This window comes from Condylura cristata, unplaced genomic scaffold, assembly GCF_000260355.1.
Source record: "Condylura cristata isolate star-nosed mole 26May11 unplaced genomic scaffold, ConCri1.0 scaffold00029, whole genome shotgun sequence".
Taxonomy (NCBI): Eukaryota; Metazoa; Chordata; class Mammalia; order Eulipotyphla; family Talpidae; genus Condylura; species Condylura cristata.
The window spans coordinates 13,136,958-13,154,447 of NW_004567130.1; the positions used below are offsets into that span (position 1 = coordinate 13,136,958).

Consider the following 17,490-nt stretch of genomic DNA (forward strand, 5'->3'; position numbering starts at 1 on the left):
AAGGACTGTGTCTTCGTGGACTTAATCACCAGTCTCTGGAATGTACTAAGGTTCCCATTATCACTCAGGTTCAGACTGAAGTGATTAATTACCTGCTAGGAACTTTTCTAAGCCTCTCGACCCGTCAAGAGGGTCAAGTGACCCACATGTGGTTCCCTTTTCTCCCAGACCTACGTACTTGGGAAGAAAGGGCGTAAAGGACACCCTAAGAACAGACTCCAGAAATGTCCTGTCTTCCCAGAAGCTGTCTCGGCACGGGCTCCGATTTTGGAAGTGCAAGAGCAAACGTGGACGCAGGGCGCCGCCAACACGCATCAGGCACGTTCCCTGCCGCCTCCCTGCCCTCCACTCGTGTCACGACAGCTCAATTTCACAGCCCCTAAACAGCCTTCTGAGGTCCGAGGGGTGGGCGGGTCACGGGCATGGCACTCGGCACTCACCTGCCCCTCACCCAAGCGCAGGTGGTTTGGGAAAGCCCAACAACCCCGCCCCGATGAGCCTCTCAGGAGCCCGGGGGCCCCCAGCAGTGGCGCAGGTGAGCTTCCCCTGAGCTTCCCCAAGTGCGAGGCCTGTTATCGTTACAAAGCTTTATTGAAACCTACATCAAAGTGATAGTAATTCAGTGTTGTGAAAACAGTAACAAAAAAGGTACCCAGGTCTCAGGTTTACCAAACAAATACTGGAAACCAGGCGCTGGTTCCTCTGGGCCTCCCAGCGGGAGCCCTGTGCCGGACAGCGTCCACCTGCTGGGGGCCTAAGCTCCCGCCGGTTCTCTCTAGAAACCGAGTGTGAAGGCTCGCACTGGCCCAGGGTGTCTTCCCGACAGGTTTAGAAGGCTGCTGTCAGGTTCAGAGAAAGCAAAGGCGGTCACAGGCGCCGCCCCTGCTCGGCTGAGGCAGAGGCCCTGAGCGAGGCGGCAGAGGCCGTAATGGCCAGGGGGCGGGCACTTCTCCAGCTGTGGGACCGGCCTCACCTTGTTAACAACTAGAATGAAAACTGGGCAAGCTTTCAGCCGACAGTGGTCAGTCCTCAGATCATTCAGCTGAGTGGAGAAATCGGTGGTGGGTTTCCAAGTCTGTTCTGAGAACAGATTATTGCTGAGAGAGTTCACATGATCCATATGCTAGTTAAGGTGACTTAAAAATGGCCTGAAGGCTGCAGTCAGCCACCTCTGGTTTAAAAAAAGTACTTAGTGCACAAGTGTAAGAAGTAATTGTAAAACTTCATCTGGAAATTAGGCAGGTTCTAATCTCTACAGAAATGTCACCTCCCTGGAGCAGAGGCTGGGAGACAATCTACTGCTTTGATTTCAGAGGACAGGAGAGACCCGCACTGCACCAGTGGACAGCTGCGCAGCGGCCCCGCGGACAAGCCAGTGGCCTCAACAGCACGCGGCTGAAGTGCTGCGCAGCCTCGTCCCTGCCTGCAGATTCCACCAGCGATTTGGCCAGTGCTCACTTTTGGCTTCGGTGACATCTCAGCCCGCAGCCGAGAGAACCTGCCTTGAGACCCGCCCCCGCCCCGAGGGCTGCCATGGCGCTGCAGGCCTGCGTCTGTTCCTCTGGACTCACGCGAGCCGTGGGCTCTCGGTCACCGGGCGCTTAGAGGGCCACTGTAAACCAAGCGCGTTGGGAGCCATTTCTGGAACAAGCTTTCAAGTAGGACGAGGGCAGGTATGAAGTATCTTATACAGCGTGTGAGATGAGAAATTTACAGTCCAATCCCGGTGGTGGAGAGCATGTACTCAAGAAGCCTCCGGCGCAACTGTTCTTGGGGCCCACCGTCGGCTCCCAGCTCTTCATATTGGCTTGTACAACAAGGTGGTGACATACTTTTTCTTGTAGCGGTGGGTCGCGCTGAGCACCATCACTCCATCCTAAGGGACAGGTGAGGCTGAGTCACGGGGCTCGAGCTCCAACGTGCATGAAGCATCAAGGGTGCTTAGGGCCAACAGATCCCGGGTCCCCTCAGATGCAAGGGGCTTAAAGGATCCCGCAGCCACCCTTTCAACACTCCTGGGGAACCCCGTGGCTAGGGTGCCTCGGAGCACCCTAACCGGCATGGTTACCTTGATGGAGAGTGCATAGAGGTGGTTCAGCATGACGTGGTTCGGCTCAGGGAGGAGAGCTGGATCACACTGTGGGGGACAAAAGCAGGTGTGAGCATGCAGGAGTTGGACATCAAGATGCTTCTCTCTGATTTCAGAGCACGGACATCAGCGACGGGAGAGGCACGTGGCCATCTGGCGAGGCCTGGCCTCCAGAGGCCATGGTGCTGTTCTTGCTGAGGGACAGGCAGGAAGAAAGCTGCTCAACGAACACACTTTCAAAGATGAACACAGTGGGTAAGTCCTCTGCTCAGCGCTTCTGAGCCGTGGACCAAACGCGGCCGGGGAGGGCGGGGGACACCGCGGCAGGGCTGCGCCTCTGTGAAAGCTGGCGCGCCACTGGTACTTCACGCAGCCACGTCTTCCTAACTTCTAAGAGAACCAGAAACCTGTTTCTTTTTTCAATGTACACGCCCCAATTTTATAAAAGCTAAAGAAAATAACTGCAGAGAGCAAAACCAAGCCAGGTGTGCTCGGGGCATGCTCAAGATGGGGTAACCTTGTTGCCCAACTACAGCAAGCTCCCAGTAACACGTGCGCTGGACAGCAGACGGGCACCGTCACCAGTCAGCAGGTGTCTTTCGGGTGGCAGCCCAGCAGCTGCCGGGGACCCCGGTTCCCCTAAATATGGCTATTCCAGAGCTGAAAAATAACACAGGGGAGCAGTGGGGAGCAAGGCAGGACCCGGGACAAAGGCCTCTTTCTGTGACTAACAGTAATTTCCCAGACAAATGTGTGTTACCCGGGTACCCCAAAATTCAGTCCCGGAGCACTGACGTTCCTAAAAGCATCTTGGTATTTAAAACTAGACCCTAAGATCTGAGGGCTGGAGCAGGAAGTCCACTATTCAGTTTACTGAGAAGGAGTGGTTATAAATTTTGTCATGAAAATTAACAGCTTGGGCTGACATGAAGTGAAACTCCAGAAAAAAAGTTCAGCGAAATTAAAAAAAAAAAAAAAAGTTCAGCGAGGCTTTGGGGAGAGGAGGCAGCTCCGCACTGCGGGCGCATCTTGCTGGCAGCCAGCGCCCTGGCAGAGGTGGAGCCTGGAGGTGGACGCCTGTGGGCGCCCCGAGCCTGTCCCAGCTACTCTGCGGGAGGTGGATGGAAAGCAAGGGGGGCAGTGAGCCCGCCGTGGGGTGGCGCAGGCAGCCGCCGAGTACTCACAGAGATCCCCGTGTCCTTGTTCAGGATGACCTGGAGCAGGTGCGGCGGCAGGATGGGCGGCGCTTTGAACCGCTCTTCTGGCTTCCAGACATAGGGCTCCTGGTGGTAGGGGCCTGGCGGGGAACTCGACAGCTCTGCTGGGAGACGGCGACAGGTTTACTGGCAAACTGCGAGGACTGGAAGAAGTCCCAGTTAACGTATGGCGTTACTTTTCCTTGTCCTGCTCCCTCAACTCAGATTTATATTCTCCTGGAGGATGTCCAGGCTCCAAGGGTGAAGAGCAGAAGCAAAGAGAAACCCCTTTTGGAATCTGGGTGACTGGCATTAAATTCAGCAGTGAACTCAGAGGCCCTGGAGGAAGACAGAGTTGTGGCAAAGCCAGTGAGCCTGGGGCAGACTAAGGGGAAAGCTGTCCACAACTTCTTAACCTCACAGGCCACTGTGGAAAAATGTGGCTGGCAAGTACCACAAAGAAGTTCAAAGCAGTAAGTGGAGCTCAAGCAGCTAAACCCAAGTTCTAAGCACCACCAGCTGGAATAAAACAAGATAAAGCAGTCTGTTTTTACAGAGGCGGTGACAAAAAAATCAAAAAACAAAAACAGGTTATACAAAGAACTGGCACATTTCAAAAATAGAAAAAAAATTAAGAGAACTTAGTATCTAAAGGCTCTTTGATTCTCATCACTCTTAGTTACCTTTAAAATCCTTGCATCATTATGTCAATTATACAGGTTCAGCAAGAAGTTTCTAGAGGTAAGGTCTCAGATGGTTACAAGCAGCTCATTTAGTGATGTCTGGTGAGCTAGAGGGACCAAGCCATTCTTCAAAGGACTCCTGGGATGGGGTCTTGGCACCTGACCCCGGGCTGTCCAGAGTAAGTCAGGTACGCCCTGCCCTGCCTCTGCCAATCCCTCGACGTCACTTCCCAGGAGCGAAGCTCCCTTCACTGACCCAACTGTGTCACAGCAGGAAACTGAGACAAGCACTAAGTGCAGATAGAGGAGCCCTCAGGAGTAAACATGTCTTCTAAGCAAACGAAGTACAAGAAGTGTGCAGAGCCGGAAGTGGGTCACCAGTGAGGGATCCATCCTCTTGCAGGTGACCTACGCTGCTGAAACAGGGCTAGAGATCGGATCTAAGACCTGAAGTCACATTTACCAGCACCAAGGGACACTGAGGCAGGTGCTGTCTCCCAAGCCCCCTATCAGGAAAAGGAAGAAATAATTTCCCTCAAGGTTAATACTGTTTTTGGATTTCGAATTCCTGATCAACACTGTGACCTGCCCCACGTAAGAGCAGCAGTCCATTCGCCACTATGAGTTCACAGCCAGGAAGAGCAAGGGCTGGTGACAGAACCTCCAGGCCCTGTAGGCGGAAGAATCGTCCTGTAAAGTGAGCTGAATCCGCTCAGGCAATCCTGGGGAGTCTGTTCACTGTGTTCCTCAGGGGTCCAGGAACTGTCTAAACCTCTCTGAAGGGGCAGTGCGTGACGCTGACCTTCAGATTACGCCCAACCCCCCAGAACTGTAGTGCAATGCTTTTCCAGTTTCTTGCAGTTTACTGAAAGCTCGATGACTGAAGTCTCTGGGAAGATGGGCAAGCTTTACTGCGATTAGGCTGGTAGCCCGTTCCCTGTGGCAAGTCTCTCTCCTAAAGGGATTCTGACAAGATTCTAAAGCACCACACCAGTGGTGGCCAAGGTCACAAAGGTATCCATTCATCACATCAGGCTGCAACTCTCCAGGCGCCCCAAGGGGACAGTGAGCAGGCAGGGAGCTGGCAGAATGCCCCAGTGCTAGCTCATCCCTGACCCGGGACTACTCTCCAGGGCCTCCTGGGCCCTGCCCTGGCATGAGATCAAGCTCTGTTTCCGGGTCCACTGTCTGCTCTCTGGGCCAAGGAGATCTAGTGATTAACTGAGATGCCACAAAAGTGACCGAATGCTCCCTTGGGGCCAGATTTCAACGGCCTGACCTGACAGAACTAGCTGGGCATTAGTTTTGTGGTCCTGAAGGAAGTTACAGAGGTCATTCTGATTGAGTGGCTTCAGCTCGAAAGTCAAGAGAAACAAGAGTACTTCTAGACTGCACAGCCCCCACCGGCACACACGTGGTATAAGATAACTGTGTTCATACCAGACACATCGGAGCACTTTTGGGAATCCACCATTAAAGCATCAAATACTTCAAAGTCAGTTTTCTTCACTTGAATGATGTTGTTAACTGTGCCAAGCTGGCTGGTTACTATTGGCTGGGAAGAGACAGACAGGCAAAATCATAATGTGGAAAGTCTTGGAGTTATTTTCTAGAGGACTCAGAATTCCTGGCGGGAAGGTCATGTCCTGGCTGGCCACCCCGCTCAGCTCAGTCAAGGTGCCCACAGCCTGACCATCAGCACTGCTGCGCTAGCTCAGAAACACACAGGCTCTTACCAGCAGCCCAGAGGGACCTGTCAATGACCTGTAAGGGACAGTGATTTGTGTGGGCCGTGTGGGCAGCCAGAAGAGCAAGGACGGGAGGAAGAATACCTCAGAAGGGTCGTGTGTCCACTGACCATCCACAAAGAACTTGTACTGATGCTCTCCTTCAGGCAGATCCAGGATGGCTACAAAATTATTGTGGCTGCAGGGAAAAGGGGAACAGAGGGTTTTAGCGGGAGGGCTGCCATGTAGTTCACTTGCAAAACCAGCCATGGGACGAAACTACGTTTCCATGTAAAACCAAGAGTTGAGCTGAATCAAATACTGCTAACTGATTCAGACGATACTGCAGTGACCTCAACCTTGACAAGCTACAAAGCAGCAGCAGTGGCAAGGTCCTCTTGAAAACCTGCCTTGCTCCAATGCCAGGAATCCGCACACCACATCAAAAGGTTAACTGACAAGCAGGCATTTGTCCTTCTCAGCTTCCATGCACAATACACCTGGCAGCCTAGACTCCAGTGCAAGGTAACCCACTGCCAAGTCCTACCCTGTTGGTCTGCCTTAGGCAGCAGAGAGTCAATTCAGTAGGTGTACAAACAGTTCTTAAAGAAACTTGTATAACCGCCTCAAAAAAAAAAAAAAAGTTCCAGGAGCCTCTTTTGTTTGTTTTGTTCCTCTGCTTGAACTGACCTGTAACTGTGCCCCCCGCTTCCCTTTCTCCAGCTTCCTCTGGGGAGGACGGTCGTCCCAACGAGCCTGAGGTCAGGCCTGAGGTCAGGCCAGTCAGTTCTCCCTAAATGCCAGCCAGAGTACTCACTGGTGAAGTTTTCTACTGATACTTGAAGTCGCCCTAGAATTCCTGGAAGTGTTTCGCTAGGTCTCACTGTAGTGACGCCTGCAGAGGCCGCACCTTTCAAACACAAGGCTTATGCACGGAGCTTGGTGGCGGAACATCAGAGCCCAGCTGCTCTGACACTCCCTGCTTACAGCGGAGCTCTGAGGCTCGGGGCACGGGTTAGCTCAGCCAACGTGTCTCTAAGAGCCCCATGCTCACACCACTGCATCTGACTTGTCCATGAAACAGGCAACTGAGATGTGTCTTCTAAGAAAAGGGTTCCGTGAACAGACTACATGGGTGTGAGATCTGAGCCCCACGAATCACGGACTCAGATTATTTTCCCGTTTAGCATCTTTATAAGGGCAGAGCTCATTCAGACGCAGTACTAGCATGGATGAAGACAAATACGTGAATATTTCCCCAGGAAATTACCTTCTTGTGAGAGGAAGTTTACTCCAGTTATTGAAGGACCCAGATAAGTAAACTTCCTTCCCGCCGCCAGTCCATCGAAATACTGTTGGCCGCGCCTGGGCAGGAGCTTTGTCGTTTACTTCCAGGTCATGCTGCCAGGCCAGGAACTCCTCCTTCTCGGGAGCCTAGAAACAGAGCAGTTATCCTAATAGTGACAAGTCCTTCTAAAGTGGTATCTCTACCACATATGGCCATATTTGGGCTTGCTAACTTACTAGACTTGCCTCAATTTTCTCCTTGTCAAAAGAAGAGAATAAAAACAAGTATTTCTTAAGGTCATTGAGACAGAGTCAACTTGTCCACGTGAAATGTTCTGCAAGGTATGTGACATATATCAAGTGCTTAATAATTACTAGCTATTACTGTCTATATTAAAGAGGCATCAACATTCTTGAAGAAACTGTAATATATACTCACCAGAAGAAGGCCACAATGAACCCAAGATTAGCTTAGAAATGCCATTTTCCTCCCTTAGTTAAACAAGATTTGAAGCACATGAAAATTTATTATGGACAATTCCAGAGCTCTCAACTGAAAATACTGACAATGGATGCTCCCGGGTTGCTTAGGGGTTAAGTCTCAGCGCTATCAACACTAAGGCCTGAGCTCAATCCCAGGTCAGGGAACTGGCCCACATGGCCCAGCAGACCTCTCCCGTCTCCCTGCTGCTCCCCTCAGCAGTGGATTTCATAGATCTGCCTGCTCTGCTCCCCAATATCTGATGAATCTCCTGGCCCCCATCCCAACACTTCTGGACTACACCCCAGTTCTATGCAAAATAAAGTACAAACAAACAAAACCTGACAAATGCAGATTCTGAGGAAAGGAAAAACTAATTATTATTTAGTGCCATCCATGGAAAGGGGAGAAAGGGACAAGGAATGATGTTCATTATGGTAAAGAGCAGCTGTTAGTAACAGAAGTGCTGTCTAACTGCGGCGTACCAGACCAGGGGGGAAGCAAACACACTCTACAATGCCTGGGCGTGATGTCTATGGTTATGTGTCTTGCATTTTTTCCTAGTAAGAAACCAACGACTTTAAGACAGGAGCTCTAGACTGGGAGAGACACCTGAAAATATTAAGCAGACTTCCAGCAACATTTCAAAACACCAACATGCGCTTATTTTAAAATGCCTGTGTTCTTGGAGCCTTAACAAGATCTACAGACTAAGGAATAACAGACTGGAATCACTTTCACTGAGGATATAACTACCCACAGCCGATATAGTGAAACTGTAGTTCTTTTAACTTTTTTTGGTCTGCATCAGCTACACGACTCAGTAGCTTATAAGGAAATGATAATGGGCACCATTTCAAATCCTTCTCCACATCATCTGTATACAAAACTTTATATTTTAGTTTTGGAACAGCCACAGAACAGTAGCCACTTCTTGAATGTAGTTTGACTCTTCTATCTTAACTAGCTGTTCTTGGGCCAAAATTATTCCTGGGGGATGAAATGTCAAGTCACTGGGGAAAATGGGATCCAAAGTTCACTTTGCACACAGCTTTTTAGGAATGCGACAAAGTCAGAAAGCAAGTTCAAATCACAGGAAACAGGCCAAGTAAAAGCAGGCTTCTTTAGAGGCAGACCTAAAGCCAAGATCCAAATAAGGATAAATAATGTGATCATTAGTCTGACAGGAAAGAAAAACGCAAGTAAAAGTGGGAGGAGTTACTAGGCAAGCAGCCTCATGGACTGATATGCACAGAGTAAAGCGTAAAGCGCAGCAAAGGCACTTCAGCTCCCTAAACTCATCTGTTGTCTGTTCTTTAAGGAACTGGGTCTTTGCTTTTCAGGATATACAAGTATGTGTATCGGCTGCTGCAATCGCTAAGTGTCCCTGGATGGGCTTTTCAGCTAGAAACTGTGGGGATGCGACTGAAGCTGGAGTCAGAATCCTCTTCAGGGTTTTCAATGAACTAAAGCAGACTGCAGCAGGAATTCCAAAATGTGGCCTGCAAAGATATCTGCTTTGGCCTATTTAAAATATTAAGTCACAGTTAAACAACACTGGAGAGAGAGGCCGAGTAGTAGCTCCTTCGGACTGACACTTCATTCACCCACTGACTTCTGGAAGCTGGATAACTCTTCTAATGCTCCCTCTAAATAAGCAGGTGAACTAAAAGTTTTAGGTAGAACTGAACAACGGGCAACTGCACTCCACTGTTCAACTTTACTTTCAGCTTACATGTATGCTCTGGTTTATTGCCAAAACCGACAAACTGCAAAACCAACTACTACCATTTAAGGGGGGAAGACAAAGAAAAAAGCCGGTCTGCTTAAAGACGAGGGAAGACTTCTCAAAGCTGTGAAATTAATTATCCCCAAGAGAAAAGCCAAGACAGGGGTTCAATTACTGCTACCTCGACGATCTGAATTAATTAAGAATTTGAAACTGTCCCAGGGCTGCTTTCCTCTTAATGATGTTAACTTAATGATGTTCCTCCTCCCTCGGGGGGCCTTGCTAATATCGGTAATTGGACACAGGTTCCCGGACGGCTAAGAGGGCTCTTCCAGGGCCATCTGGTTTTTAAGCGCACGGGATTGTCACTTCCCTCCCCCTTCCGATGAATTTTGGAGGGGGTCCTCGCAACAGTAACCAAAGGGAACGGGGCTCCCCCATTCCCTCTCACCTTGATTTCCTCTGAGTGGAAGAGGTCGGCATCCTCGGGGCTGTCCATCAAGATCTTGGGCCGGTCCCCGTCCTTGGTGCCCCCCGAACTGTCCCTTCGGGGTGTTTTATGGCCGCCCTGCCGCTCCAGCGCGGCGCGCTCGCTACTCGTGTTGCCCATGGCGAGGTCTGCGGGGACACAGGGAAACCGGGCGAGGCCGCACTCAGGGCAGGGAGAGGGGAATGTCGAGCCGGGGGGCCCCCAGGACCCTCGCGAAGAAGTCGGAGCACCGGGTACCACACCCCTCGGGCGAGGATCCGGGGCCGGGAGCCGGCGTGAGTCGGGTCAGCAGGTCCAGGCGAGGTTTCACAATCGCGCTTTACCTGCTCGGGCAGCCGCGGCGTGAATCCAAGAAGCGCGAAGATAAGCCGACACTTTCTCAACAACTCCCAACCCCACCTCTTAGCAACTTCCGCTTCCGGCGCTTCCACAAGTCAGCTAGGCCCGGGGAGGGGGGTGCGGCCGGGGAGCGCGCGGGGCTAATTTAACCTCACTTCCGGTTCCGGTCTAAGGTCGGCGCAGTCGCAAGCGCTCCAAAGCGGGCACCAGCCCGGGGCGCGCAGTCGCAATCGGCCTCTTCCCCCGACAGTCGGCTTCACTGCTGGTGGCCGGCAGGCGGCGCACTAACGCGAGAGTCCTCTCGACCGCCGGGGGCTTGAATGATGTGGTGAGCTCTTTTACGGATCTGTGCCCACTTCCGCTTGGTTCTGCCCTCAGCTGCTACAAGGGTGCTGCTAAGCTGAAAATCTAATTAAGACACCCCTTTTCTTAGAGCCCTTTCATGCTTTGGTGCTCACGCTTATAAGCACCATAGAAACCCGGAAGGCCTGTTTAAAATGCAGATTTCCCGGCGCTCATTCCCAGCACTCATGATTCTGAAACTCTGGTACAGGATCTGCATTTTCAAAGCACTTCCTTTGATTCGGATGCAGGTAGTCTTGCAGGTGTTTGAAAAAAATGACAGGCCATGAGATCTCTGGAAATGTTTCACATTTAGTAGCTTGGAGGTTGTAAACTACTGGAGAATTTAATCTATTTTTTTATTGAGTGCTTTTGGTATGTAAGCTTGCAAGATATTTAGTAATCACTCTGGACACATGATTCTTCGTAAAATGCATTCATTTATTAGTGTTTGTCATTTGTTGTGGCCAGTGCTTCCCCAAGAAGTGCCTTCACACGTATTAAGATAAAATATTCTGATCTTATAGCTGTCCTGCTTGGGGGGGAGGAGGAGGGTTGGGAGGGATGAAAGGGGTTGTTTGCTTGTTTTGCAAAGAGTTTTGCGTTTGCTGGGTCCTGTCATGCATTTTGTTGCTGAATAAACATTTATATAGTACCTAAAAAATGCCAGACATTGTGCTAATAAATGGGAGACACAGATGACTAAAATATGGTCTTTTGGAGGGGACTTTGGCAGTGTCCATCAAACTTTAAAAAAAAGCACTTGCATTTTTGGTGCACAGTTTTACATCTGGGACACTTCTGATGAAACACGCGCGAATAATGTTCATTGGCAGTATTGTCATTGGTGTTGTAATACTTTAATTCTAAGAAGCACATTATTTCATGTTCTGATCTCTTGGAAATTGCATGCTTTTTATAACCAATGAAATCTTAGATAAGGAAATGAACAATTTTGAGATCCTAAAATGGTTTGTCAGTGGGAGGATGGCTGAATGGATTAAATACATTCATTGTATAGAATACTAAGCAGTTTTTTTTTTTTAAGATTTATTTATTTAATCATACAGAACTGGGCACAGGCCAGAGGTGCAGGGAGTGGCGAGAGGATTCACCAGAGACAGAGCGGGTCGCAGAACAGGCAGATGGACAAAGCACACTGCTGAGGGGAGCAGCAGGCGGGTCAGGAGAGGTCTGCCGCGCCATGTGGTCACCTCCAGGGCAGGCGGGAATCGAACTCATGCGGAAGTGGCTTTAGCATCTCAGTGCAGTGCTTTAACCCACTGCGCCACCAAGGAGGGCCCACACTAAGCAGTTTTAGAAAAGGAAATAGACTTGAGTGGGTACTATGGAGAAAGGTCTAAGACATTCCAGATCCCAAATCAAGTGGCAGAACCACAGAGGTTAAGTATGAGCTCTGAAGTCTTGTCTGCCTGGGTTCAAATTCGGACTACTACTTGGTTTCCTACTTTGTTAAATGGGGAATAGAAACACCTTCTTGACAGACTTGTTTTGTGAATTGAGAAAAGTGCTGAGCATGTCACCTGACTCTTAGTGAAGACCTGTAACAGATACAGACTTCATGGACTTCACCCTCACTCTAGATACTGGAACTACAAATCCCATCAAGACCAATGAGAAGCACACCAGTACCTGAGTTTGGAGCTGAGCAGCCAGGTTGGGATAAAACCAGATATATGGGCTCTGGGGGGTCTCTTGACCTGGCTGGTCATTTGGCTCTTGATCAGCTTTCAGTGTGCTATTGGGGTTCCAAGTCAGCAGAACTAGTAGGACACTTTAACTTGTATTTTTCTCTCTCTTTCTCTGGGTTGTTCCTTTTCCTTTCCCTTTGTAAATCAACTCATTATTGACCCTTTTTGTGTGTGCCTGCAGTACAATTGAATTTTAAGTACGTGGGTGAGGACCCACAGACAAGCAACCCAGTTCACATTGGGTTGCCCTGTAACACACCCAGTAAATGTTAGCAGCTTTATTAGCATCTTATATATACTTGCATCTTATTTATATTTGCACATGGAAAGTTCTAGAGAAATATTGTTATAGGACAACCCCTATAGGAAATGGGTTGCCTGACTGTGTGCCTAAAGGGGACTTACAATAAGACTCAACTGCAGGCACCCCCAAAAAGGTTAATAAAGGGTTTATTTACAAAACAGGGGAAATGAAGAAATGAATAATTCAGGGGAAAAGAGAGGGAGATAAGTTGGTTAATGTGTCCTACCAGTTCTGCAGACCTAGAATCCCAAAGGGATGCTGAGAGCTGGGGAAAAGCTGAGGCCAAGAGACCCCCAAGGCCCACATGTCTGCCTTTATACCAAACCTGGCTGCTTATCTCCACCCTCAGGTCCCAGCAATTCTGCCCTAGGTGATGATGGGATTTGTAGTTCCGGTGTCTGGAGTGGGGGTGGAGTCTACAAAACCTGTGTCTGTAGAGTCTGTTCAGGACAGCCTCTTCCCAACAATACAACAAGCTGGTAATAGAGGTCCCTTCTGGGAAGAAAAGTGGAATTAGAAAGAGTGTAACAGGTACAGGTTTCATGGACTCCGCCCCCACTCCATGCTGGAACTCCAAATCCCATCAGTACCAAGGAGAAGCACGCTGGGAAGTGAGGGCGGAACTGAGCAGCCAGGTTGGGATAAAACCGGACGTGTGGACTCTGGGGGAGCTTGACCTGGTGGTTCACAGCTGATCGTTTTGGCGCTCAATCGGTTTTCGGTTTTCAGCATGCGGGTGGAGTCCAAGTCAGTAGAACTGGTAGGACATTCTAGTTAACCTGTGCTTCTCTCCCTTTTTCCCTGGGTTATTCCTTTACCTTTCTCCTTATAAATAAATCCATTATTTAACCTTTTGAGTGTGTCCATAATACAATTGAATCGTAAGCACACGGGTGAAGACCCACAGATGGGCAACCCAATTCACATTGGGGTGCCCTGTAACAAGAGGAGTAGATTAGAAAGGGGACTTTCACATTTTAGTTTATTGTTTGAAATTTTTTCTACTCTGAGAATATGCTACTTTTATTATTTATTTATTATAAATGTTTATTTTTATTTATTTATGCATACAAGAACTGGGGTGTAAGCTAGAGTTACAGGGGGTGAGAGGAGTCACCAGAGACAGAGTGGGGAGCAGAACAGGCAGATACTGAAATACTGCTGAGGGGAGCAGCAGGCAATACAGGAGACGTCTGCAGTGCCATGTGGGTCAGCTCCCTGGCGGAGGATCAAACTCATAGTGCAGTGATACAGTGGTTGCGGGTTGCTTCACAGTGCTGCACTTTAACCCCTTGCACCACCAGGGAGGGCCCTTCACTCTCTCTCTCTCTCTTTTCTTTTCTGTAAGGTTTATTTTATTTACTTATGCATTCAAGAACTAGGGCACAGGCCAGAGGTACGGGGAGGTGGAGGTGTGTGAGGATTCACTAAAGACAGAGTGGGGAGCAGAACAGACAGATGTACTGAAGTCCACTGCTGAGGGGAGCAGTGGGCAAACAGGAGAGGTCTGCTGCACCATGTGGGTCAGCTCCCTGGCTGAGATTGAACTTGGGCTGTAGGAGTGATAGCTGAGACTTCACCCCTAGGCCACCAGCAGGGCCTACTTTTGTAATTTAAAAAGAAGTTTTAGAAGACAAAAATAAATAGGCCATGGTTCTACCCCCCAAAGAGAGCCATAAAGGAGAGATGAAAACAGACTCTCAGGCAATAACAGGAAGGCAAGAGATTCTACAGAAGCTCAGCAGGGACTCAGGCCAGGCCAGTGGATGACCCAGAATTTATTCTTCAAACTGTTTCTCATGCTCGCAATCGGTAGCAAGAAAGCCAGGCACAAGCAGATGCTGAGTTTTGGGTTCTCTCCCAGAAATCGTGAGAGCCAGGGAAGAACACAGGAATAGGGACTCTTAATCTGAGCGATGCAGCTGCGGTCAGGAGTGAAAAAAGTTTCAAGACTTCTACTCTGGCTCAGATAAGATAAGATGGCAAAAGCCTCTGAATGCCAAGTGCTAGCTCCAGGAGGCTTTCAGTGGTTTTCAAACAGCAGGACATCCAGTAAGGATATACAGGTGTATGCTTCACAGGGACCCTAGCCAAAGAGTTGTAGGGGGACAAACTCTGCCACCCCAAAATATCTCTGCGGTTATTTCATAGATGGGTCCCTGAAGGCTGGATGGAGGTTGCCCCCCCCTTTTTTTTTAAGATTTATTTATTTTTGCATAGAACTGGGTGTAGGCCAGAGGTGCAGTAGGGAGGGTCTGAGAGGATTCAACAAGGACAGAGTGAGGAGCAGGACTGGCAGGTCTACTGAAATACATTGCTGAGGGGAGCAGGTCTTGGGGGGGAGGGTTGGGACCGGAGAAGTCCTTGCACCCTGTGGGTCAGCTCGGTAGGTAGCCCCGAGGGCCTTTGCAGTTTCAGTGTCAGAGCTGAGATTTAACCCTTGAGCCATCAGGGAGGCCTAAGTGGCCCTTTTGTAAAACACAATTGCATGTGTCAAGGTAATCTCCCTTCTGGGGTCTCTCTCTCAAAGTATCTGGAAAACCTAATCTCTGACTTTTGTCATTGTAGAAAGCACTTGAGTCTACAGAACAGCCCTGGTGGGCCCTTCCCAAGGGTCCCCTTCCTCCTTTCCTCCTGTCATCCTTTATGGGGAGCTTAAGTTATGAAAGGAGATGAAGTAAAGTGAATCAAGCTAATCCTGGGTTTCTCGCACGTGCATAGCAGGTGCACAGTATCATCTAACTTCCCCTCCTCTTCTCAATGTCTTGTCTGGTGTCAGTGTTTTTGTCTGATGATTTTCCAGCTTCAAAGAACCCAGAGGGAGCCCCTCTCTCCCTCAGAGGCAACTTCACCTGCCTGGTAAGGTAGCACCTTTTTCTGATTCTTACCTATGAAGCTGGTGGGTGCTGTTAATTTAGCCTTTGAACTACCCCAGGCTCTTATCCCACTAAGGCATAAAAAGGACTTTGCAAACTTTTTAGATAAGGTGAGTTTGGACAGCAGCGGGGGCCTTGGGTTCACCCTGGGGAAGGTGTCACCAAAGCTCCCCATTCAGCGGCATGCGGCGAATTCCCCAGGCGAGTTTCTCCATGACACGGAGACGTTAGTTATATTTAAAGAGCAGGTTTATTAGGAGAATACTGTGCCATGTGGGTCAGCTCCTTGGCCGGGGATCAAACTCGTGCTGCAGTGACTGTGGATGGCTCATAGTGCTATGCTTTAACCGGTTGCACCATGAGGGAGGCCCAAGAGTTGATTTTCCAAGTGTCAGAAAAATCTCTGCCAGTGTGGGTGGCTGACCACTCTGTTCCAGGGCCCCGGGGAAGGGGTGGGTGGGTGGGCAAGGCAGAGGTGTGCAGGATTTAGGGTGTTAGAGTGTCACTGTGTCAGAGGCATCATCTACTCAAAATCAGGGTGAGGATACCTGATCAGATAGCATATATTCTCTCCAAACAAACCAGGGCGATTGTGCCACTCCACTGCTAGCAATGCCTGCTCCCTCCCCCACAACCTCCACCATCAGCCTTCCAATTAGTCCCCATTTAAAGCCCAGAGAGAAACAGGTTTTCAAATCCTTAAAAGTTAGATAGTACCTCCTTTGTCCTTTATGCCTGACTGAAAGGGCAAAGGATGATTGGTGCTTCCTCCAGAGGAATGATGGGACAGGCTTGGCTCTAAGGCCTCTGGGGACCTGTTGGTTTTAGATAAAGGACAGTTTGAGCCCCAGGGATCAAGCCCTTTGTAGTGGCCCCTAGGCCCGCCCAGAAGGTGCTGACACTGGACTTTGGCTGCTTGGCCTGTGGTCTGGAGACTTCTCACCACATCTCAGCCTGGGGATGCCACTTTGCAGACTGAGTAGGAGTCTTCCCAGTGATGGAGGAAAGGACAGGAAGGAGGCTTACAAGATTGACTCACACAGGGAGCTGGGGGCAGAAGGGATTAGCATAGCCACTGACACAGCCATAGAAATCAAGATCCTCAGGAGCCAATGCCTGGATGACAGCAGAAGATCCAAGCAGGTAGCAGACAGCTGAGGGCGGTGTCTAGAGCAAAAAGGTAAAAGATAAGGAGATGGAGATGGAGATGGAGCCCATGTGAGAACTCCTCTCCTTTCAGATTCTATTCCAAGTCACAAATCTAAACTCACAAGGAGCGAGGCCCTCCCAGAGAGATGTCTACGCAGTCTGCACCAGCACGGGGCAGTCCTCTGCCCACCTGTGACTGTGCAGTCGCTTCTTCCCACCGGCTCCTCCCTCTGCAGGGCAGCAGCCTCCTGCCTGCCTGTGACCTGCACCATGCCCGGGCTTCTCCGCACTGACCTCCCTGGGTGGAGGCCGCTGTCCTGAGGCTGCCAGCCTGCACCCATGCAGGCCTCTCTCTGGGGCAGCTCTCCCTGTCTGCTTGTGCCTACCAAGTGTCCAGTACTCCTGTCCTTTTCCCTAATAAGCCTGCTCTTTAACTATAACTGAGACTCTGTCTCATGGAGAAACTCACCATGTGCCACTGAAAAGGGGGGCTCTGCCGAAACCTTTCCCAGAGTGAACCCAAGGACCCCCCACTAGCTCAAAAAAAAAAAAAAAAAAGACATCACCCAGGATGCTCGCCCAGGCTGTTGGAGTTTAATTCAGTCTAACCTCAGGGTGGGAGACTTTGACCACTCCTAGTAAACTTTAAGATGGCCACACCCCTTGATGCAAACTCTGTTGTCTAGGGCTGGGTCCAGGGACCCCCCTTCTACACAGGCAAAATGAGAAATGGGCCAAGTAGACCCCTTACAGTGTTTGCAATAGGAAATGAATGACCACAGCCAGAGTGGCCACCGTTCTGGGGGGGCTGGTGAATGGGGGGTGAGGTCACGTGGTGGCAAACCACCAGGCCTCACCACGGAGGAAACTGCACGGAGTCTCCAAACAGGTCAGTAAGGAGGGAAGAATTCAAGATTCAGAAAATATATCAAAGCACATTAACATTTGGGGGAGCGAGAAGACAGGGTGCACAAGCACGGGCTGGCCGGGGCACGGCAGCTCCAGCACCGTGGGCGACACTGGCACTGTGCTTGCTTTGGTTTATTCGGGAGAGTTCACTTTACCCCCTTGAATGTAGTACCTGTG

At 49.9% G+C, this 17,490-nt stretch overlaps 2 protein-coding genes across 3 annotated transcripts in view; both read right to left on the reverse strand.

Moving 5' to 3' along the window:
- Positions 1-580: 580 nt before the first annotated feature.
- Positions 581-10,102, reverse strand: PRKAB1 (protein kinase, AMP-activated, beta 1 non-catalytic subunit). Of its 2 annotated transcripts, none has more exons than XM_004690994.2 (8): positions 10,006-10,102; positions 9,644-9,810; positions 6,966-7,129; positions 5,801-5,894; positions 5,409-5,523; positions 3,274-3,407; positions 2,069-2,137; positions 581-1,876 (listed from the first exon to the last, which is right to left on the reverse strand). In XM_004690994.2, exons 2-8 carry the CDS (start codon positions 9,800-9,802, stop codon positions 1,799-1,801), a joined length of 813 nt encoding a protein of 270 aa, XP_004691051.1. In that variant the 5' UTR covers positions 9,803-9,810; positions 10,006-10,102; the 3' UTR covers positions 581-1,798. The 2 variants fall into 2 exon arrangements, with proteins under 2 accessions (XP_004691051.1, XP_012586667.1); XM_012731213.1 differs by having other exon boundaries at positions 3,274-3,410; positions 10,006-10,092.
- Positions 10,103-10,189: 87 nt separating this feature from the next.
- The window catches only part of TMEM233 (transmembrane protein 233), a 49,255-nt gene continuing 41,954 nt past the window's right edge, over positions 10,190-17,490 (reverse strand). Inside the window, exons 3-4 of the mRNA XM_004690695.2 lie at positions 16,312-16,422; positions 10,190-10,283 (exon numbers count right to left, since the gene is read on the reverse strand). Coding sequence (XP_004690752.2) covers positions 10,190-10,283; positions 16,312-16,422 — 205 coding nt within the window. The remainder of the gene's footprint in view (positions 10,284-16,311; positions 16,423-17,490) is intronic.

What these genes read in the sequence shown, in the direction of transcription:
- PRKAB1 (XM_012731213.1), bottom strand. Translation starts at nt 9,802, where the DNA reads ATGGGCAACACGAGTAGCGAGCGCGCCGCGCTGGAGCGGCAGGGCGGC. An exon ending in GGACACACGACCCTTCTGAG is followed by an intron (nt 5,524 to 5,800) that starts GTATTCTTCCTC and finishes GTCTCTTCCCAG; the next exon opens with CCAATAGTAACCAGCCAGCT. An exon ending in TCTATGCACTCTCCATCAAG is followed by an intron (nt 1,877 to 2,068) that starts GTAACCATGCCG and finishes CCTGTCCCTTAG; the next exon opens with GATGGAGTGATGGTGCTCAG.